The sequence below is a fragment of the Gossypium raimondii genome, chromosome 11, assembly GCF_025698545.1.
Source record: "Gossypium raimondii isolate GPD5lz chromosome 11, ASM2569854v1, whole genome shotgun sequence".
Classification (NCBI taxonomy): domain Eukaryota; kingdom Viridiplantae; phylum Streptophyta; class Magnoliopsida; order Malvales; family Malvaceae; genus Gossypium; species Gossypium raimondii.
Window position 1 is genome coordinate 6,716,540 of NC_068575.1, and position 23,058 is coordinate 6,739,597.

At 35.2% G+C, this 23,058-nt stretch overlaps 2 protein-coding genes across 2 annotated transcripts; both read left to right on the forward strand.

The window, feature by feature from the left end:
• Positions 1 to 10,664: 10,664 nt before the first annotated feature.
• Positions 10,665 to 16,344, forward strand: LOC105761158 (uncharacterized). The gene is made up of 12 exons (XM_012578882.2): positions 10,665 to 11,885; positions 12,106 to 12,210; positions 12,397 to 13,479; positions 13,565 to 13,621; positions 13,961 to 14,003; positions 14,093 to 14,187; positions 14,295 to 14,468; positions 14,862 to 15,025; positions 15,131 to 15,209; positions 15,438 to 15,566; positions 15,644 to 15,771; positions 15,869 to 16,344. The coding sequence occupies exons 1-12, from the start codon at positions 10,797 to 10,799 to the stop codon at positions 16,155 to 16,157; spliced, it is 3,435 nt and encodes a 1,144-aa protein (XP_012434336.1). The 5' UTR covers positions 10,665 to 10,796; the 3' UTR covers positions 16,158 to 16,344.
• A 2,998-nt stretch (positions 16,345 to 19,342) lies between these two features.
• On the forward strand, positions 19,343 to 22,048 carry LOC105761160 (protein NOI4). Its single transcript, XM_012578889.2, has 3 exons — positions 19,343 to 19,511; positions 21,379 to 21,561; positions 21,675 to 22,048. The coding sequence occupies exons 1-3, from the start codon at positions 19,506 to 19,508 to the stop codon at positions 21,717 to 21,719; spliced, it is 234 nt and encodes a 77-aa protein (XP_012434343.1). The 5' UTR covers positions 19,343 to 19,505; the 3' UTR covers positions 21,720 to 22,048.
• The last annotated feature ends 1,010 nt before the right edge of the window (positions 22,049 to 23,058 follow it).

Genomic DNA, 23,058 nt, shown 5'->3' on the forward strand with positions numbered 1-23,058 from the left:
AAATTTTTATTTTATATTTTCGTAATCAACTTTATAAAACTTAAAAATTTTTAAAATTTATAAGTACGAATCTTAATATTGGGCTTTGAATCCCTAACGTGGAATCATGGCTTTGCATAAAGTAATAGTTGCGTGATTCCAGACATTATTTATGATATCAAAAGATTTGTCTCGTTGTTTAACTAAAGGAAAATCATTTAGCCCACTCTATCCTTTACTTTCCCCCAAAGATTACTCCAAAATTTAAAATTATTTTGAATTCTTTTTGTAATTTTTGTTGATAGAGGATCAATTTGTTCATTTTCAAATTTGACAAGAAACAAAGGGGTATTTACACTAATATGTTATTTAAATTGTTTGAGTTATTTGAATTGTAAAATTTAACTCGACTCAAAACTCAAAACTCAAAACTTAAATCGAATAACGCGATTCAATTAACTCGAAGTTCGAATACTTTTTCAATTTTTCCGAATCAAATCAAGTTTTGCTCATCCCTAATTAAGACTTTAAATTTTAATTGTATATCTCCTACCTATAAAAGGATTTAAGGTTACATTTATTTTTGCTTTTTACCATTTAAGTGGATTGGTTAAACATAGTAACCTAAACACCATAATTTTGAAATGAATTATTTTAGTTTGTAATTTTTTCATTTACATTTTGTTTTTATTGATTTTTTCATTTACTTTTAAATTAGATGTTTTGAATTAATAATATTTATTTAAATTCACTGACACATAACTTAAATAATTTAGAAAATGTTTCAATTTTTTTTCTCTGGATCTTATAATTATAAATTATTATCTTAAAAATTTTACTTATGTCCTATAGAAATAAATTCTTCGGATCAACACTAAAGATTTTTGTTTTTTCTTCAAACTGTTTACTTTTTCTCCCTTGTTTTGCTCAATGACTATGCTAATCTTCAAATTGGCTATTGCTTGCTTTTTTCTCCCTCCCACCAACCTTATTGGAACATCCCAAACATGGCCTAGACTTTATGGTCGTATTTGACGATGTCACTTTATGGTCCTATTTGACGATGTCACATGAAAGTGATTTTGAAACGAAGCTAACTTGATAAAAACCTTTAATTGCTTTTTATTTATTTCAAATACATGTTCAATTAGTTGACTTGTCTTGAAATGTATTAATTTAGCGGAGGCTTAGAAAAATGTAGTGTTTTGAGAAAATAGTTTGTATTTTTAGAAAAATAATGCTTAATGTGAAACCATCATAAAAATATGCAGGTTAAATCCAAACACTCAAAACCAAAGCCAGACAGTTAAAACGTCCATACAGTCCTAGAAAATACAACTTAAAAGAAACCATAAAACAAAATAAACCAATGAAAACTTGTGGTCACCATCGAGTCTTTCACTGCATCGATCCGCCTAACTCTATAGATTACCTGTACAGATTAAACAAAAAAGAGTGAGTTTATGTAAACTCAGTCTGTAACCCCACAGAATTAAGCATGCACATAACAGAAAATTAGAATCAGACAGATACAGATTCAGGCTTAAGCCTATTAGAGATATAGATATGCATATCAAAATCAAAAATCAAAATCCTAGCCCCATCCTTTACACACCATCTCCGTCTATCCCTACACACCATGTGGGATTTAAAACACCCACCCAGCCCTACACACTATAGTGTACAGATGCAGCACATAACAGATATAATGCAGCCATGCTGCCAGATAATAGGCGATAAACGCCTTTCAGAACACTTCCTCCTTATGTATATATATCATCCCAACCCTAATATCAGATACAGAATATTCAGTTTCAGACATATAGAATAACCATACTCACATGCTTACATATGGGTATAACATGCATATACTATCATACTCATGCACATGTTTGGCCCACACGCCCAATCTAGCCTAACCCGTGTGGCTCACACGGCCACACCCTGGCTATCACACAACCTAGTTTTGCTCACGGCTTGGCCTTCGTCGATCACACGGTTGTGTCGTCGCACACAGCCTACTACACAATCGTGTGGCGTCGATAGTGGAGTTTTTTGGCTTTCGTAAAATCTTATTTTTCTGTGTTTCGGGTACATACCTGGTATTATTTCGATGAAAAAACACTCCTGAGGCCTCCAGAACCGCTTACTTCAACACACCAAATGATAAACTACGATCCCATAGAGGTAGAATCACGATCTTTTTGACTCGCTACAACCCAAACAAAGGTATAACCCAAATCAACGTTTGGAAGAGAAACTTTAAGTTACAGAATAAGAAAATCCCACTTACCAAGACGATTAACAAACCCCGTAGAATGAAGCTCGAATTGAAAGAGTAAAATAAAACATAGATTGAAAAGAAAGAATGGATTTTGAAAGCACAGAATAGGGAGGAGAGCAAGAAAAATCACGTCAGAATTTTAGGAAGAAACCGAAATTTAAAAAAATAATAATAATAAGAAAAAAATAAAAGATATGATAGCAAATCCCTAAATTCACTCTCCCATTAACCCACTTCTCAGAATTATAGTTCAACCAAAATTCTATCTAATAACCGAGCAAAAATAATACCCACACTCCCGCAAAAATTTGAACACCAAACCTCCAGCACAACACACCCTTACCACTCGAACCAACAAGCTCATTCTGATATGAGATTGCAGGCACTTAAATATAAGTCCGCTGAACAAAGATGGGGCTTAACCCCAAAAGAACCAAAATTTGCTAAAGTTAGAGCTTAAACTTGAGACCTCCCACACACATCCAGAACACTTAACCACTGAAGCAGGTTCAGATATTTGTGTCCATTATTCACAAAAGCAGAGATAAAAAAGTTGGGCATTACAACTCTGCCCTCTAAAAAGAAATTTTGACTTTGAAATTTACCTATTCAGAACAAATAAGGATACTACATTCGTATCAAGTCCTCAGGTTCCCATGTGGCCTTCTCAGTGCTATGATTCCGCCACGGCACCTACACCAATAGAATAGACTTTTTCTGCAGAACCTTAACATCATAATCCAAAATCTAAACCGGCTCTTTCTTAAAGGTCAAATCCGGCCTAACCTCGATCTCCTTAATAAAAACAACATGAGACAAATCATATTGGTACTGCCTCAGCATCGAGAAGTGAAACACATCGTGGACCTGGTCTAACTCTAGAGGTAGCCCTAATTGATAAGCGACCAGCTCTACACATTTCAGAATCCAATATGGCCCAATGAACCTAGGGCTCAACTTGCCCTTGCGACCGAATCTCAAAACTTTCTTTCGCGGAAAAAGCTTGAGAAAAATGAAGTCCCCCATAGAATACTCAATATCACGCCTCTTCAGATCCGCATAAGACTTCTATCTATCAAAAGCCACCTTCAAAGAACCTCGAATCAGTCAAACAGTATCCTTAGTCTCAGAAACCAACTCAGGACCCAAAACTCGACGTTCGTGCAACTTAGTTCAACACAAAGGAGTATGACACTTATGACCATATAGGGCCTCGTAAGGTGCCATCTGAATGCTGGCCTGGAAACTATTACTATAGGCGAACTCAGCTAGCGGCAAATAATCCTCTCAACTGCCTCAGAAATCAATCACATAGCTTCTAAGCATATCCTCCAATATATAAATCACCCTCTTAGACTGACTATCGGTCTAAGGATGAAACGCAGTACTAAAGTTTAATCTCGACCCTAAAGCTTCACGTAACTTTTTTCCAGAACCGAGAAGTGAAACAAGGAACTCTGTTAGAAATAATTAACATTGAAACCCCGTGTAGTCTAATTATCTCAGAGATATACAACTTCGCTGGCTTCGGGATAAAGTGAGTAGACTTGGCCGATCGATCCACGATGACCCAAATAGAATCCTTCTTAGTGGTTGTTAAGGGAAACCTACTAACGAAATCCATAGTCACTCGTTCCTATTTCCATAAGGGAATCTTGACTGGCTACAATAAACCTGAAGGCAACTGGTGCTCAGGCTTAACTTGCTGGCACGTTAGACATCGAACCACAAAGTCAGTAACCTCACGCATCAAACCCGGCCACCAGTACAACTCACGAAGGTCATGATACATCTTATTACTGCCGGGATACATAGCATATGGGCTACTATGCGTCTCCCTCGAAATAGACTATCTCAGATCAGAATCATTCGACATACACATCTATCCTCGAAAACATTACACACTTTCATTGTTCAACCCAAAGTCAGAAGTAGTACCATTCTTCACCTGACGGGACCATACACCCAGAGTCTCATCCACTAACTGATTATGTTGAATCTACTCAATTCAAGTCGGCTTAACCTACAACTCGGCTAACAGACCCCTATTATCAAACAGATTAAGACGAGCAAACAACGCCCTCAAATTAAACATCGCTCTTCGGCTTAGAGTGTCGGCTACTATATTGGCCTTACCTGGATAATACTCGATGGTATAATTATAATCCTTGAGCATTTCAATCCAACGATGCTGTCTAAGATTCAACTCTTTCTGAGTAAGAAGATACTTGAGGCTTTTGTGATCGATGTAGATAACACACATCTTACCATACAGATAGTGCCTCCAAATTTTCAGTACAAAGACCACAGCATCCAACTCGAGGTCATGCGTCAAATAATTCCCTTCATTCGTTTTAAATTGATGGGACGCATAAGTCATAACCTTACCATCCTACATAAACACATTCCAAACTAATATGCGACGCATCATTATATACCACAAACTCCTTTCCAGATTCAGGCTGTATCAGAACAAGAGCCTGGGTCAGAACAGACTTGAGCTTCTCAAAGTTCTCTTACTGTACATCAGTTCAAACAAAAGGGACATCCTTACGTAGTAGGTTAGTGAGAGGAGCAGCAATCAAAGAGAACCCTTCAACAAACCGACGATAATATCCCGCAAAACCCAGAAAGCTACGTATCTCAGACACATTCTTAGGTTATTTCCAATCCAACACAGCCTCAATCTTTCTAGGATCGACTCAGATCCCCTCCACAGAAACTACGTGCCCTAAAAAAGTCACTTCACGAAGCCAGAACTTACACTTGCTTAGATTAGCGTAAAGCTATTTTTCACGTAGAATTTGAAGCACTACTCTAAAATGCTCATCATACTCCTCTTTAGTCTTAAAGTAAACTAAAATGTTATCGATGAAGACCATGATGAACTGATCTAAATAGGGCTAAAATACCCGATTCATCAGATTCATAAATGCAATCGGTGCATTCATCAACCCAAAAGGCATAACTAGGAACTCATAATGTCCATAATGAGTCCTAAATGTCGTCTTATGGACATCCACCTTCTTAACCCTCAACGGATGATACCCTAAACAAATATTGATCTTAGAGAACACAGAAGCCCCTCGGAACTAATCAAATAAGTCATCAATCCTCAAAAGTGAATACTTATTCTTAATGGTTAGCTTGTTCAACTACTGATAATCTATGCACATCCTCAAGATCCCATCATTTTTCTTAACAAATAGTACTGGTGCTCCCTATGGAGACATACTAAGACGAATGAAGCCAAAGTCTAACAACTCTTACAGTTGTGCCTTAAGTTCCGCAAGCTCTTTTAGTGCTATTCGATAGAGAGTGATAGACACTGGAGTTGTACTTGGAAGAAACTCAATCCCAAACTCCACTTTCTGATTAGGAGGTAGACCCGGTAACTCTTCAGAAAAGATGTCTAGAAAATCTCCTACTATTCTGATATTCCCAACAGAAGAGTCCCTAGAATCTGAAACACTCACATAGGCCAAGTACGCCTCACATCCTTTTTGAACCAGTTTCTAAGTTACTGAAGCGAAGATTACATGCGACAAACAGTCTCGACACTTACCAATCATAACCATCTCCACATCATCCTTGGTCCTCAGAACGACCCTCTAAGATGCACAGTCCAAACTGACTCGGTGCTCCACTAACCACTACATACTTAAAATCAGATCAAACTCCCCAAACGGAAGCTCTATTAAATTAGCCAGAAATATCTCCCCTTGAACCTCTAACGGAACATTCTTATACAGTTTACTAACTTGAATAGACTGCCCTAACAGACTTATCACAGTAACCTCACTAGAAGTACTCTCAACCGATAACCCCAGATTTTTAAAAACAGAACAGGCTATACAAAAATAAATGGATCCTATGTTTATCAGAGTAAAGTAAGGTACATCAAATATAAAGAACGTACCGGTGATGACGTTAGAACCATCTCCGTCCTCTCGGTGACGTTCAGTATAAACCAAAGTAGGCTGCCTCGCCTCAGTAAGACCAGTACCTCAGGCCGGTGCTCTTTGTCCACGATCCAAATCGTTACCACCTCTAGCCTGACCACGGCCCCTAGGTGGCTGCTAAACTACTCTATATGGCTGTGCAAGACCTGATATTAGAGCTTGCACTTGATCAGCCCTCAATGGACACTCTTGAATGCGGTACTCATGGGACCCACATCTCAAACAGGCCCCAATCCTCTTCTAACACTTGCCCAAATGGTGTCTACCACAATCACTGTACGGCTGCAACCCAGTAGGAGCAACAGAAAAAGTAAAGGCCCCCACTATAACTAGCCCATCAGATCTGACCTTTTTTTAGGCCTCTGCACAAAACTTGAGGGCTCTGAATCCCTCTTATTCTTACCCCTCTCGCAGTCCTTGCTCTGGCGCTACATCCTCAGCAATCTTTGTCTTCTCTACCAGAACTGCGAATTCACGCTCCCTCTGTGAACCTATCAAAACCCTCAGGTTATCCCTTAGACCGTCCTTAAACCTAACACATCTCTCATACTTTGATATACATCTCTCATACTCCGATACATATCTCTTATACTTCGACACCACCATACCTCGAGGATAGCAACTCAGCCTCAGAAATTCAGTCTTATATTCGGGCACAGATCAATCACCTAACGTGAGGTTCAAAAACTCACGCCTGCGAGCAACAACGTAGCTGGCTCCCACATATTTACTCTGAAATATAGTCTTAAAGAACTCCCTAGTTAAACGGTCAAATTGAGTGCCCTCCTTAATGGTTAACCACCACTGATATGCTTTGTCGCGAAGCAAGGAGACTACACCCTTCAACTTCTACTCGGGGGTACAGCCCAAGTCATCCATGATTCTCTTAGTGGCATCCAACGAGTACTCAGCCACATTAGGGGTGACTCTTGTGACACCCTAAATAACTCAGCTCTATTAGATCGGAGTCATTCAGTTATCGACCTTTTGCCCTTAGATTGGGACCCTCTCTAATATCCTCAGCATGGCTTAGGACAATGCGTCATCTCCAACTGAATAACTCTGAGACCTAGTCTCAGTAGCAGGTGATACAGGTGTCTACTCGTGTCCAGATTTGGCATACTGCCCAGAGATGAGGACTTAGCTGGAGCCCCCTACAGCTTTTACTTCAGCCTCAAATACCATAACCATGGATACCTCGTGAGCTCATTGTGACTTAGAAGTTTTATCTACATTAGAAGTTTTATGCATTAGTTTTAATATTTATTAACAGATGTTTTATGCATAAAGTATCAGAAATTTAGAGTTGTTTTCGGAAGTTTTAGTCTTAATCAGTTTCACTACAGTTTCAGAATGTACTAGCTATGGTGTTTTCAAGTAGACCATCAATAACAATTTTAGAATTTTCTATCAGAAATCAAAAATACTTACAGGATGGGCGCCAAAGACTCGGTGTACCACATACTTACTTTAGAATGTTTAAAATTCTTTGAAAACCAATTCTTTAAAACCAAATTTTGGAACCCAAAATTTACAGCTGAGTTTTACAATATGGCTCTGATACTACTAAATGTAACACCCCAAACCCGGCCTAGATGTTATGGTTGTATTTGACAATGTCATATGGAAGTGATTTTGAAAACAAAGCTAACTCGATAAAAACCTTTAATTACTTTTTTTATTTCAAACATATGTTCAATTAGTCAACTTGCCTTATTATGTATTAATTTAGCAGAAGCTTAGAAAAATGTCGTGTTTTGAGAAAATAGTTTATATTTTAAAAATAATAATAATTAATGTGAAACCATCATAAAAATATGTAGGTTAAATCCAAAAACTCAAAACCAAAGCCAGACAGTTAAAACCTCTATACAGTCTAAGAAAATACAACTTAAAAGAAACCATAAAACAAAATAAACCAGTGATAATGTGTGGTCACCATCAAGTCCTCCACTGCACCAATCCGCTTAGTTCTGTGGATTACCTATACAGATTAAATAGAAAAGAGTGAGATTACGTAAACTCAGTGAGTAACCCCACAGAATTAAGCATGTACATAATAGAAAATCAAAATCAGACAGATACAGATTTGGGCTTAAGCCTATTACAGATACAGATATACATATGAAAATCAAAAATCAGAATCCTACCCCCATCCTCTACACACCATCTCCGTCCATCCCTACACACCATGTGAGGTTTAAAACACCCACCCAGCCCTACAAACATTAATGTACTGATGCAGTACATACCAAATATAATGCAGCTATGCTGCCAGATAATAGGCTATAAAAGCATTTCAGAACACTTCCTCCATATGTATAGATATATTATCCCAACCCCAATATTAGATATAAAATATTCAGTTTCAAACATACAGAATAACCATACTCACATGCTTACATACGAATATAACATGAATATACTATCATACTCAGTATAGAATATCAGTCAAATAGATTATACAGTTTAGGGTTTTGTTAGCCCTTACCGACCCTACAATATGCCCACAGTTGTTTGGAACGACCCATGCAATCCTAGGAAAAAATTTAGATAAATGGGCTCACACGCTCGTGTGGATAGCTCGTGTACGCCCACATGCCCTGATTGGCCTAGCCCAGTTATCACAAAGGCTATGTGGCTTGCCCGTGTGGCCCACCCGTCTAATCTGCCCTAGCCCGTGTGGCTCACACAGCCACACCCTAGCTATCACACAGCCTTGTCGTCTCACACGGCCAACCACACGGTCGTGTGGCATCGACAGTGGGGTTTTTTGGCTTTCGTTGAATCTCATTTTTCTACGTTTTAGGTACACACCTGGTATTGTTTCAATGCAAAAACACTCCTAAGGCCTTCAGAATCGCTTACTTCAACACATCAAATGATAAACTACGATCCTGTAGGGGTAAAATCACGATCTCCTCAACTCGCTGTTGCCCAAACAAAGGTATAACCCAAATCAACGTTTGGAAAAGAAACTTCAAGTTACAGAATAAGAAAATCCCACTTACCAAAATGATTAATGAACCCCGAGGAATGAAGTACAAATTGAAAGGGCAAAAAAAAAGGGACTGAAAAGAAAGAACAGATTTTGGAAGCACAAAATAGGGAGGAGAGCAAGAAAAATCACGTCAAAATTTTGGGAAAAACCAAATTTTGAAAAAAAAAAGAAAATAATAATAAGAAAAAATAAAAAATGTAATAGCACATCCCTAAATTCACTCTCCTACTAACTCACTTCTCAGAATTATAGTCCAATCGAAATTCTATCTGATAACCGAGCAAAAATAATACCCACGCTCGCGCAGGAATTCAAACACTAAACCTCCAGCACAACACAACACACTCTTACCACTCAAACCAACAGGCTCATTCTAATATGAGATTGTAGGCACTTAAATATAAGCCCGCTGAACAGAGATAGGGCTTAATCCCAAAAGAACAAAAATTTGCTAAAGCTAGGGCTTGAGCTTGGGACTTCCTACACACACCCAGAACACTTAACTACTGAAGCAAATACAAATATTTGTGTCCAATATTCATAGAAGCAGAGATACATAAAAAGTTGAGGCATTACACTTATCTTTCTTAGAACGCTTGCCATTGCTGAAACTCCACAAGTCACTAGCAATTTTTCTTGGGGAGTGCGTGACTCTTCGTAAGCTTATTAATTTGTTTCTTTTTTGAGAATATTTCAAAATAATAAATTATTTCAAGAGTCAGTTTGGACCCGTATTGTATTGAGTTTTATTTGTTTTTCATTGCTTAATAAGTCTTCACTTTTAGAAGTTTTTGTTTGTTCTTATGGCATTTTTTTAGTTTTACACTTTTACTTATGCATGTAGTATTGCTTTTGGAAGTAATTTTAGGGATGGTTATGTCATTGTCCTCGCCAGTTCAATGGATGCTTAGTTCTTTTATGGATTTTGCCCACCTGCCGTTTTAGACCATTTAGGACTCATTTTCTTATTGTGATAGTTACTTGTAATCGCACTATATATGCCGTGCTTGAGTTGTGATAAAACCAGTTATTAACGTGTCGTAATATTCTACTGATGTTGAGGCTAAAGTCTTTGTTGTGTTGATGGAGCTTGTCCTTTATCGCCGACGATGAATATTTATTATATTTTCTTTTACTCGAATTATATCATCCCATTCATAAAACTAATTAATAAGTTCTCCATTTAGAAAAAATAAATTCTCGGTTAAAATTTAAAATTAGTTTACATGCAAAAACCAAAGCTATGTAAGCTTAATATTTTAATTTAAAGATTTGGGCTTTGAATTCATAACCTGAAATCATATGGTATCTTTTCCACCTAATGATTACTTTCAATCTATCCGCTTCAATTTTTTATTTTATTTTATTTTATTTTATTTATTCGCATTCCATTAAATTCTTTAAAAGTTACTGCCTTTCTGTGGGTTATGTATAGATACTGAACGTCTTCCCATCACACAAGAAATTATCCTTCCCTCCTTTCCCTCACACAATACAATTCCCTTCATTTTTTCCCATTCTCTTTCTCATTCTTTAATCTTAAATTTCTACATTTTCTTTCTTCTTTCACATGGATATCATCATACCTCCCTGCATTCATACATCCTTTATACGACTTACGGAGACTAAAGAGAGTCGCTGTGAAGAATGTGGAGGGCAAATCTCTGGTACTGCCTTTACTTGTATTTGGTGCAAGGTCTGGAAGCACATTTCCTGTGCGGATAAACTGAATCGTGATCTGCCTCTTGAGATTATTCACCCCCTCCACTTGCAACACCGACTTCAACTACAATGGGATTATTTTAGCGATTTTATTTGTGATAAATGTTTGTATCTATCTACTGGCTGTGTATACAAATGTTCTTCATGTGATTTCAGTCTTGATCTCACATGTGGTTCTTCGATCAGTGGTCAGCTGCCTAAAGATCAAGAGCCATTGAGATTTAAAGATGGAAAGAAAAAGACAATCTTCCACTACAGCCACCGTCACGAGCTGGGCTTCTTCAAATATAGGAAGGTACGCGAAAAAGACTATGATTGTTTTTGGTGTGAAAAACATCTACTGCCATCAGAAGTGTGCTATGGTTGTACAATACATGAGTTCTATCTCCATCAGGTGTGCGGTGATAAGATACCCAGGAGACTTTCTGATCATTGTTTTCATCCTAAGCACCCTCTTCGCTTAACCTATACATACGAAAATCGTAAATGCAATGTTTGTTCAGAGAAGTGTGATACTGCTACCCCTTTGTACGTGTGCGAGATTTGTAGCTTCCGTCTTGATTTTCACTGCGCTAAACTCTCGCCTTCCCTAAAACTTGACTGCCACCATCACCTTCTCACTTTTTTCGAAGATTTTAATCAGAGAGGTGAGGAAGGGCAAGATTCATATTGCAAAGCATGTGGCAAGCATTGTGATGGTGCTAGCGTTTATCGCTGTGTGCAATGCCACTTTAGTCTCCATTTGAAATGTGTTGTACCATCTTCAGCTACGCATAAATATCACAGACATCCACTTACCATGATGAAATTGATCAAAGAAGATGATTCTGAAAAATATTATTGTGATGTTTGTGAGAATGAAAGAAATCCGAAAGATCCCGTGTATTATTGTCGAAGTTGCACATTCATAGCTCATATTCAATGTGTACTTGATCAGGTAATAATCATTTTCACCCTTTAATTTAACTTTCGTAATCAGACATAAGATTTATAATATTTATCGATGTCTTTGATTTTCTTTTTAATTTTTTTCTTTTTTTAAAAAATATTTCTTTGAAAAAAAAGTAAATTAAAAGTTAGTAGTAAACATATGAGCTACATTTGTGAAGCTCTCCGAGTCTAGATGAAATAAATATTAATACATGTTTGGTTTATAGGATAAAGTTGCATCGGGAAAGCTCCCATCCTCCTCAAACCCGCCCATGGAAAACAAAGTTTTGTTTGTGGAGCAGAATGAAGGGAGTCATGTCATCCGCACTCTGGTTTGCAACTTTATTATGAATATGTTACAATATGGTTTTTCTCTAATGATTTTATTAATAACTAATCACTTGAACAACTACTCAAAAAACTTAACCCAACTTTTTATGTAATTATATTTCTTAATTAAGAAATGAGTTTGCTCATTCTCTGATTTTTTTTCTTTTCGTTTCTTTGTAAATGTACAGAGTTTGTTTCGACCTATCATCCACCCTCACCAGATGTATGAAGTAACTGAAGAGTTAAAAGGAGAAAATTATTGCAGCGGTTGTCGTATGGTACTTAATGGTTCAAGCTACTTCTGCAAGACATGTCCTGATTTTTACCTACATGAAAAATGTGCTAAATTGTCATATGAGATACGACACCCTTTTCATTCTAGCCACCCTCTTAACCTCTATACTTCTAGGGGTCCTCAGTTAATTGCATGTGAAGAGTGTAGAGACATTTGTGATGGCTTCATATACTTTTGCGAGCAGTGTAATTTCAAGCTTGATATGAAATGTGCAGCTCTAACAACTCATAAAATCGGGGTTTTAGAAGAGAAAATGACGGGTAGAGTAACTGAGTTGCACCATTTCACCCACCCCCATAAACTTGTCCTTACCAATTGTAATGACCCTAACCATAAAAGAGAATGCAACATTTGTAGATTGCAAATCTTAGGTCCAGCCTATTTTTGCCCTGAGAGCTGCACGTATATACTTCATGAATCTTGCCTTAGGTTGCCACAAAAGATTCGAGTCCCATTTCATCCAAATCACATGTTGGTTGGTCGCCTGCTCCCTACTCGTCAACGGTGTTATGCTTGCACTTTGGAATTACTCTCAGATGACTTTGTATATAGCTGCGAACATTGTGACTTTAACCTCCATGCTATATGTGCTAATTCCTTAAGGCGACCATTGAAATGTGAATTTCACCTGAATGTTCTTTATTATTTTGGGAGAAATCATAAATCACTCTTTGATTCAATATGGCGTGGAAATTTCCATTGTGCAGTATGTGATGGAAGTTATGAAGAAGAGCCCTTTTATCGTTGTCTAAAGTGTGATATCAAATTTCATTTGAAATGTGTTCGTATACCATATACTGTGAAATCCAAATATCATATTCATCCTTTAATCTTAAAGGATTCTTTTATAGAAGATGATTCTGGAAAGTATTACTGTGATTTTTGTGAGGAAGAAAGAAATCCAAATGATGATATATACTATTGTGAAGAATGTAATGGTCAAACAATCGCTCACATAGAATGCGTGTTGGCTCAAGTAAGTTAATTACATACTTAATTTTTTTTAAATATAAAGGTCCAGTATTTGTTTGCTCTAACATGATATACGCTCTTGCTGTTAGGTAGAGGATAACATAGAGATTAGGAAGAACATTCACGAAGAGCGTTTCCGAGAAGAGGTCAGTTTTCCATTTTTATTTAAACATTTCCAAATTAGAAATTTAGTTGATTGGTTCTTGTAAGGTCAGTTTAGTGGTTGGATTACAGTTTAGTTGTTGGGATGTGCATGATAGTTGAAGCAGAAGTAATTGCAATAGTGTACTGAAAACTGGGATCCTTTATTTCAAAGCAGAGTTGTTATGAATAATTAACATGCTTATTTCTTTAATTTTTGTTTATGTCATAGTTGTACCTCATCACCATCTTCGTGAATTATTTGCATGATATGTTGATTGGTTCTGCTTCTGACTTGATTGAGCATTGGGTTGTTCTTATCATGTTCCACTCCTTGACTGCAGCTGGAAAATTTGGTTGCCAGGTTCATGAAGTTTCTTTCAAATGGTGAGAAAATTCTTTTGCAATAAAATTTATTTAAATAGTGATATAAAGTTTGAACTATTTACTTTGATATCTTTTGCAATTTATTACAGAATGTAGACCACCTATTGAGGAAGTGATTCAAGCCGGAGTGGTTCCTCGCTTTGTTGAGTTACTTGGTTCCCCAAGTGATTATGTCCGTGAGCAGGTATGCATATGAAATAAAATTATTCCAATATCATTTAATTTTACTTGGCAAAAGCTTGCATGAATATTTTGTAATCTTATATCATTCTTTTTTGTTTCGAAATTCAGGCTGTCCTGGTATTGGGAAATATTGCTGCTGTTTCTCTTGGATGTCGTGATCTTGTCCTTGGACATGGCGCTTTGCTTCCATTGTTGGCTTTGTTGAATGAACCTGTTTCACGTTCTATGCTGAGAAATGCTACATGGACACTGTCAAGGTTTTGTAAGCCCCCCTTTGATCAGGTTTGACCCTAAGTCCCTTCTTTTTTTACTTGCTAAATCATGAATATATTAAAAGCAACTGCAGTAACAATTTACAAACTGAAAGAATAAATATCGCTTTATAATATAGTACAGCGGACCTTGTTTTCACACCAGTTCAGCCTCGGGTGCAAACTTCTGGGCATATTTCCATTTAACACAAATGATATCATCGATTTATTGCTTTACAGTGCAAAATCATTGTCATTAATCTTTCAAATCGAATCTGGTGGGTTGTTTGTCTGATATCTAAACAATGCATTGCTATGCACTACTAACATTAAACTAGAAAGCGAGATAAATTGCTTGGAGGCTTACGAATGTTTAGTTTAAATTGATTTTTGTCTTACTGATTATCCTTTATTTACTATTCAGGTTAAGCTTGTACTCCCTACATTAGCCCGTCTTATTCATTCAAAAGATGAAGTCGTCTTAGCTAAAGCATGTAGGGCACTCTCATATCTTTCTGATGGCACAAATGACAAAATCCAAGCTGTTATTGAAGCAGGTGTACTTGGGCGTCTGGTGGAACTTTTAATGTGAGTTAGACTATTTTTTTGTTGATTGACTCTGAAATCTATTCTATTTCTGAGCTATTTTGTTTGGTTTCTTGACCCAAATCATAAATTTTTGGACTTTCACAGGCACCCTTCTCCTTCAGTGTTAACTTCTGCTCTTTATACAGTTAGAAATATTGTTACTGGAGATGATGTGCAAACTCAGGTATTAGACACTTTGTTTAATTAGTTTTTCCCTTTTAAATGATCTTACTAAAATATGTATATTTTGTCATTTATCCTATCTTTTTTCTCTCTTTTTTTTTTTTAATAACTAGTTTTCTCACTAAAGCCACATTTATACCCTCTCTTACTTGGACTAAAGATTGTTTGGGTTTAGTTGTTAAAGATGATCTTTTTCTCTCATTTACGGGCAAACCTTGTTGCTATGCAGTGTGTCATAAGTCATCAGGCATTGCCATGCCTTTCAAAACTTTTGACAAATAATTATGAAAAAAGCATCAAGGTGGTTGCTTGCTGGATAATCTCAAATATCACAGCAAGAAATGAAGAGCAGATACAGGTATCAATTTGGAACCTAAGGTTTTATTTGCGTTGATTTGTACAATGAAATGATGGGTAATGGTATGAATTTTACAGGCTATAATTGAAGCTAATATTATTGCTCCTCTAGTTCATTTGCTTCAAAATGCTGAAATGGATATTAGAAAACAAGCTGGAAAAGCCATCTCAAATGCTGCATCTGGTGGGACTCATGATCAGATCAGGTACAAAAATGGTTTCCTATATTATTGTTTAAGGGAATCATGACCTGGTAGAGCATGAATGATAAACTATCTCATCTGGGCATGTCACATATTTCAGATTCCTTGTAAGTCAAGGGTGCATCAAGCCATTGTGTGATCTTCTCTACTACGCCGATCCAGAGGTTGTTAAAGTTTGCTTACAAGGGCTTGAAAACATTCTCAAGGTAGGAGAAGCTGATAAAAATATGGGCATTACTGGAGGAGTGAATCTCTATGCACAAATGATTAATGCTGCAAAAGGTCGAGAGAGTATAGAGTATTTATGGTATGATTACAAGAAGGAGATTTATGAGAAGACTCTGAAAATTCTCAAGCTTCTCAAACAGAGTTCCATTTTGCAGGGGTGAACTATCTGTTTCTTCCAAGGGATTCATTGAAGATCTTAAGATATTAGTAATCAAGACTTATTCTAATCTTGTGAATAAAAACGATGGACCAAATAATTATATTTATGGCGTTGAATTCTTTATAATTATTGTGTGGCAACCAATCACAGCTTTAATTATTGAAATCACAAAGTTAAGATTAAAAATACATTTATGCCTCAAGCCTTCTTTACACTTTGCTAATGTTAGCATACATCCAGCCATGTTTCCAAATAAAGAAGGAAAAAAAAGAAGTAATTTTGTAGTAATTTTTTTTTATAAAAGGAATTAAAAAATTATGATTAAACTATTAAAATAATCATTTTTGTTTGCCTCAGGTTATATTTAGTCACTTGTGTTTGAAATGTGCAGTCGCTTACGTTGTCATTTTGTTACAAAATGGTCATTCTGTCGTTAAGATATGCTACCTCCCAAACAGCGGTCCGACATGGTAGTTAAAATAGTTTTAAATGTCAACATGGATGTCCAGGTAAGTAAATTAATTGATTTTTTAACTAAATAAATTTAATTAACTAAATTTTCTAAACTAATTAATGAAAAATGGTAATCTGGTTTCCCGAAATAATCAAAACCAATGCATCAAATTAATTCTTGAACTGAAAAAAAAAAAAAAAAACCCTTAGTCTCCTTCTTCTTAGTTTTCGTTTTCATTTTGACTGAAAAAACTATTCATTTTCATAGTTATCTTTGTTGAATCGAATAGTAGAAATCAAATTGAGTGCTCCATCAATTGGTTGAATTTTTTATTCAAAATGGAAGAATAAATGATCAATTCAATGGACGGTCCAAGTATGGATTATAGTAAGTAATGGGATTTATTTTTTTCTTTACCTGGGTTTTGGATTTAAATATTATGATTTTTTTTGTAAAATGTGGTCCATCTTTTAATTTTTTTTAGTATATGTAACTGGCAAAAAGACATGCATGTTTTATATTTGTTTATTTATTTATTGTTATGTATAGAGGTTAGTGTATTCATTTTCTTCTTTTTCTTCTTCTTCTTCTTCTTCTCTCTAATTGTAACACAAAAAAAAAAACAATTGTTCGTTCTCTTTAAACCAAAGAAAATTGGGTTTTAGGGCAAAATTTTATATTCCATTGGCATTTAAAACTCATTTTAACAATCACCTTAGACTATCGTTTGGGAGGTAACAAATCTTAGCGGTAAAGTGGCTATTTCGTAACAAAACGGTAACGTAATTAACTAAAACGTAATGTTTCAAACATAAGAGACTAAATTGTAACCTGAGTCAACTAAAAGTAACTATTTTAATAGTTTACCCAAAAATTATCACATTTTTATTTATTTTTTATTTTTCTAAAATCAGAGTTTTTAATCTAAAATTGAAAAACTTTGTTATGGTAGGATAATTATCTATACATTAATCCTATTAATTTTGATTATTTTCTAAAATTGAGTATAAAATTAATTCAATAATTTACATTAATCTTTAAATTTAAAAATATTTTAATAAATTTATGTAACACCATTATCCCGTTTTCGTTGCCAAAATAGGATATAAGATGTTACGCAGTCAAGTTGGAACAGTTAATAACAATTTATGCTCAAAAATCAATTCAACACCATAATCACAAGTAATATTCAATATGAAAAAGGTCATTCAGTTTCGGCCTTAAATCAAGCTTTCGAAGCTCAAAAAAAATAAATTATGGACATTCAGGGACTAATTCAGAACATTTATGAAGAAATTTAAAATTTTCAAGTCAAGGGTCACACGGCCGTATGTCCAGGCCGTGTGGTAGAACTCAGCTCGTGTGGCTCTAACATGGTCATGCGACTATCCCAGACGTTCGTGTGCATGGATCGTGTAACTCTCTGATTTGGATCACACGGCTGTGACGTAGGTCGTGTGTTAGCTCGTGTAACAATCGAATTACCCTCACATGGCCATGTCGCAGGACTTGTGTCTACCCGTGTGAAACTGCACCTAAACTACTTTTACACACGCTCTGAGCACACACTCGTGTAGGTTTCCTATGTGCTTCACACGGCCATGTGACAGCCCGTGTTTCAGGCCGTGTGTGCCCAAAAGAATCCAATTCCAAAGTCAATTTTCACCCATATGCATAAGTACCTAAAACACATTCAATCACATAATTACATAGACCAAAACCAACTTCAATCACTCTCAAACATGTCAATAAACTCAACCAAGTGTTATCATTAACATCTCAATACATACTCTCATTTTCTTTTCCATTTGCAACTCAAGTAGATTTTATAAACATACCATAACAACCATTGCATTACAACTTTGAGTTATCATATAACCTAGCATTTCATACCCTTAACTATTAGTCCCATGTAGTATCATGTTGATTCTCATAAGTAATTAAAAACACATCATAGCATAACATCTTACTCAAACTAAGTAATTGACATAAGTTATACATTGGGTCCTAATATATGTCATATACCAAAACCGAGAATCAAAATCTATCAAGGTTCCTAGATAGTGTAATCTTTGACGTTGACCCGATCTTCTTATTCTTCAAAACGTAATCTACAAAATGAACCAAATACAAGTAAGCTTGAATGAGCTTAGTAAGTTCGTTTATAATTCAAAAAAAATTTCCAATCAAACACTAAAAACATTCAAATAAATGTTTCCCAACAAATTAAAAATAAATTAAAAAGTCTTACTTAAATAACACTATCATAACTGCAACTTAACAAGCAAATGCCTATAAAATAATAGCAAAATTAACAATAAAACAAGAGTTATGCAATATCCAAATAATAACAACAGAATAGTATTAGCACAACAATGAAAAAAAACAACAGCAAAATAGTACTTTTTCTTTTTTAGTAAATTTGGGTCGGACCAGACTCGGGCTAAAAAACCGTACTCGAGGCTTGGCCCTTTTTTAAATATATATTATTTTTTTATCTAATCCTATTTTTTGAATCTATATTTTTGTCGTCCAATAAAACTAACTATTTAATTAGGGTTAAAAAATAAATTCAAATATATTTACTTATTTGTATTTATATATCAGCAATTATTAGTCTTAAAAAACCCAACAATCTATCATCAAGCCATCTGCCAGTTCATCTTATCGTTTCGTTATACTTAACGGTGTCATTAACGCCTCCGGTTCGATTCCACCAATTCCCCCTTCCGGTTTATCCGTTAAAACTAACACTGGTTATCCCCTCTCCGACCATTCTCTTTTTCTCTTTCACATTTTCCTCCCAAAAAATTCCATTCCATTCTATTGAATATCTTCCAATCAATATCTCTCTTTCTTCCATCACAATAAAAAGTTTCTCTCTGTTAAGAATTCATGTCGGTAAGCAAATCTTTTTGGGTTTTTTTCCTCTTCCATTTCCTGTTTAAATTTTTTATAAAATGTTTAATTTTTGTTGTCTGATTAAAGTTACTTTTCTTTTCAATGGATACGAGCTTTGGGTTGTTGTGATTCATATATTTTATCGGCTCTTTTATTCTGGGTTTTTAATTGTTTTTTCTTAAAGAATAAAGATCGATTTTGTTGCTGATCAAAAGTTTCTTTGGTTATCATTTTGGGCAAGGTTTTTTTTTTTATTGATTAGAATTGTATACTTCTTTTTATCATTTTGTTTTTGTTTCCTTTGATGGGTTTTGGTGGAAGCTGGTTTTGAGCCTTTTTGTCTTTTGTTTGATTGATGAATTGAATACCATTTTAAGCAATTCACTTGTGTGATAACATGGTTTATGGTTGGAATTATCTTTCTTAAAGGATTGAAAAGAAAATGCTTTAGAAAATATGTGAGTTTTTTAATGTACTACTAATTTTGTTATGGATATTCATTGAAGTTTGTTCCTTAAGAAAATTAGCTTTTGCTGGGTATTTTCACAGGGCATTTTGTTGTTACTTTGGAAGTATTTGATATTCTAATCTGGAAATGGAAGCTTGTTCTTCAATGTCATGGCCTATACATATGATCAAATTCTGAAAAGTATACGAATTTTTCATATCGACCTGTTGATTATTCAATTCACCCTCTCTAAGTTTCCTTATCGGGTATAGGGCAATGTTAGTTTTCGAAATGTCTAAGTTATGCTTGGATTCCCATGATATTATTTTGGTTTTCGATTGTTAGTTTATGCCGATTCAAGTTCGACGTTTTGGCAGATTCTTTTTCACCTCCTTTTTCAAGATAATTTAAGCTTTTACTGTATCTTTCAAATTATTTGGTTGTGTTTTTCTGTAGTGTATTTTTATATCCTTTAATGGTGTTGCGATTCGTGTAATTTGTTGTATTGCCGCTATCTATGCATGGCTATTTCTCATTTTCCTACACACTTAACATCTCCCTTCAATAAAAGTTGTCTCAAGTGAATGATTATTGATTATACAGTAGCTTAAAACAGGTATCCATGAATCATTTATGATTAGTCTTAGGGCAGGTTCTCTTTCGGATTGCTTTACGTAAGTGATCATTAACCGGTGTTTGGTTAATTTAAACTATGCCATCTATTTAGGCCTACAACGGGCTGTAATAACTCAAATTGCAACATGCCTTTTTACCTGACTGCTGTAAGATTCCTGAATAGATTTCAATACAAGCTCGGCTGAAATTACTTCTGTTTGCCCTATTGCAAAACATCCCGATTGCTTTTGCTTTTATTAAATGAAATTTACTTTAATCATGTTGAAGCTGAAGTTATGTAAGAGCTGTACGGTATCTAGCAGCTATCATTTAGGAGCTTTGTTGGCATTTAGAGATAAGTTGCGTGTGGTTGCTTGCTAGTTCGGAACAGAATAGATCTACTCTTGTTCTATTTGAAGAAACCATAATTCTATAAAGACCTAGAAAGTGAAAAATATCTTCCATGGTTATGCTAATAAGTACGGTAACCTATATGGAAAACAATGAAGAGTTGTTTGTAATATCCTGGTTTTTCCCTTTATTAAAGTTTGGAATCATCGAGGTAAGTAGTTTGTTAGTGCTAACAGTTCTGTTGTCTGACTTTCCTAGTTGGATTTTGGACAAATAATTCTATGCTTGGAGCTCTTTTGTCTGTACAACTTTTTATTGGATTGTTATGACATGCAACTCGAGATGTGAATCTTGACGGGCTTTAATTTTGTTGCCTTGATGTTTTGTCTCTCTACCTTACTTTGGTTACGAGGATATTGACGGGAGCATTTTACTTCTCTTTTTGTTCAACAGGACCAGGGTAGACCATTGCCGAAATTCGGTGAATGGGATGTCAACGATCCTGCATCAGCCGATGGATTTACGGTGATCTTTAACAAGGCAAGGGATGAGAAGAAAACAGGTGGCAAACCCGAGTCACTGGAAAAAGCTGACACTCATGGTAAGCCTGGAGCCGACCCCAACAAACCCCAATCCGTAAGTAATCTCTAACCGACTTAGCACGCATACATCTGATGGTATAATAACAGCTTGCTCGAACATAGCAATAATAGATTTCTCTTTTAACTCGGTGTTATTTTTGATTTTAGAAAAAATGGCTTTGCTGCGTTCAAGCCCCGCAGGCGGAATCTTGAAGAACTCATGCCGATATAAGAGCTTCCACTGCATGATGAAGCCCCCACCTTATATCCTAAACAAGATAGGGATGAATGGGGGGCATTTGATAAAGCTCTTTTGGGATTGGATTTGATTTTTGGTTGTAAAAATTTATGTTGTGGTGAGATAAAAGGGAGCAAAGAAGAAATGCACTTACTGTATTTATATTTGTATGTAATGATTTGGTAGGCTGTTATGAAAAGTTTGGGTTATCATTTTTCTTCTTTGTGATTGCCTTATAGCTTGTATTATAAAAGCTGTGTAGAGAGGTGGTGTGCTATACAAGTAATTGGTGTGTTTTACAAAAGGGAAGTTTTCTTCTTTTAATTTCATTTTCACTTCTTTTTTTTTTTTTTTTGGCTTTTTCTTTCCAATTTATTGTCAATGAAAATAACTATCAAGTTTAGGGATGTGGATTCAATTTTATATAACTCTCAATTATATTTAAAATTTTAATATCTTACCCTCAAAAACTAAAATTTTCAACTCTGGAATTATTAAATATATTTTTATATTATATTAATATTTACAAGGTTAAATAAATAAATATTACAATTTTTTAATAAAAATTCAAGATATTTGAGGTGTATAAAAAGTTAAAAGTTTTATAGAAGTTAAAAAATTAATTGAGTTTAAAATTGGCATAATAACAACTTTGATCCTCAATATTTATATATTGCTTCAATTTAGTATTTGATTTATTAATATCTAATTTACCTTAATCTTGCTGAAAAAAATTGTAAAATTAATTTTCTTAATTGAACAAAATAATGTAAAGAAAATCAACAAAGAACAGCCTCAACGCATTCCCCTCCCCTAAACCACTATTAAGATGAAATCGAATTAGGGTTTTATAGTCCTCAGATGAAAATTAACATGACTTGAAATTGAAGACATCACCGGCAATTGAGGTTACCCTCATAATGAGGATTGCTTTCAAGCTTGAGTCCATATTCCAAACATTCAAAATGAAGGAAAAAAGGTAAAAGAATTTGGAAGATTTTTAAGAAGAAGAAAAAACAAGGGCCATACCAGAAGAACATGTGATTCTTAGGGGTAAATGGAGTTGGTGAAGAGGACAACCATAGGGTTTCGATACCGATTTTCGATTAAGTAATATAAAAAAAGTTAATGGTTAAATAAATGGTGCCCAAAGCTATGGAACTTTGGCGTGATTCTTTTGTCGAAATGGGGTAGCTTTTTATTTATTATTTATGGTATATTTATTTTTCTACTTTATATATAATATTTTCAGTCAAAATAAAATAAAATAAGTTTTTTTTTTTTTACGTCTAGTAACTCTTCCTTAGCTAGGCT

Coding starts and splice junctions, on each gene's coding strand:
- LOC105761158 (XM_012578882.2), top strand. CDS start 10,797: ATGGATATCATCATACCTCCCTGCATTCATACATCCTTTATACGACTT. Junction 13,480..13,564: donor TAGAATGCGTGTTGGCTCAA/GTAAGTTAATTA, acceptor TCTTGCTGTTAG/GTAGAGGATAACATAGAGAT. Junction 14,004..14,092: donor CATGAAGTTTCTTTCAAATG/GTGAGAAAATTC, acceptor AATTTATTACAG/AATGTAGACCACCTATTGAG.
- LOC105761160 (XM_012578889.2), top strand. Junction 21,562..21,674: donor ACCCCAACAAACCCCAATCC/GTAAGTAATCTC, acceptor TTTTGATTTTAG/AAAAAATGGCTTTGCTGCGT.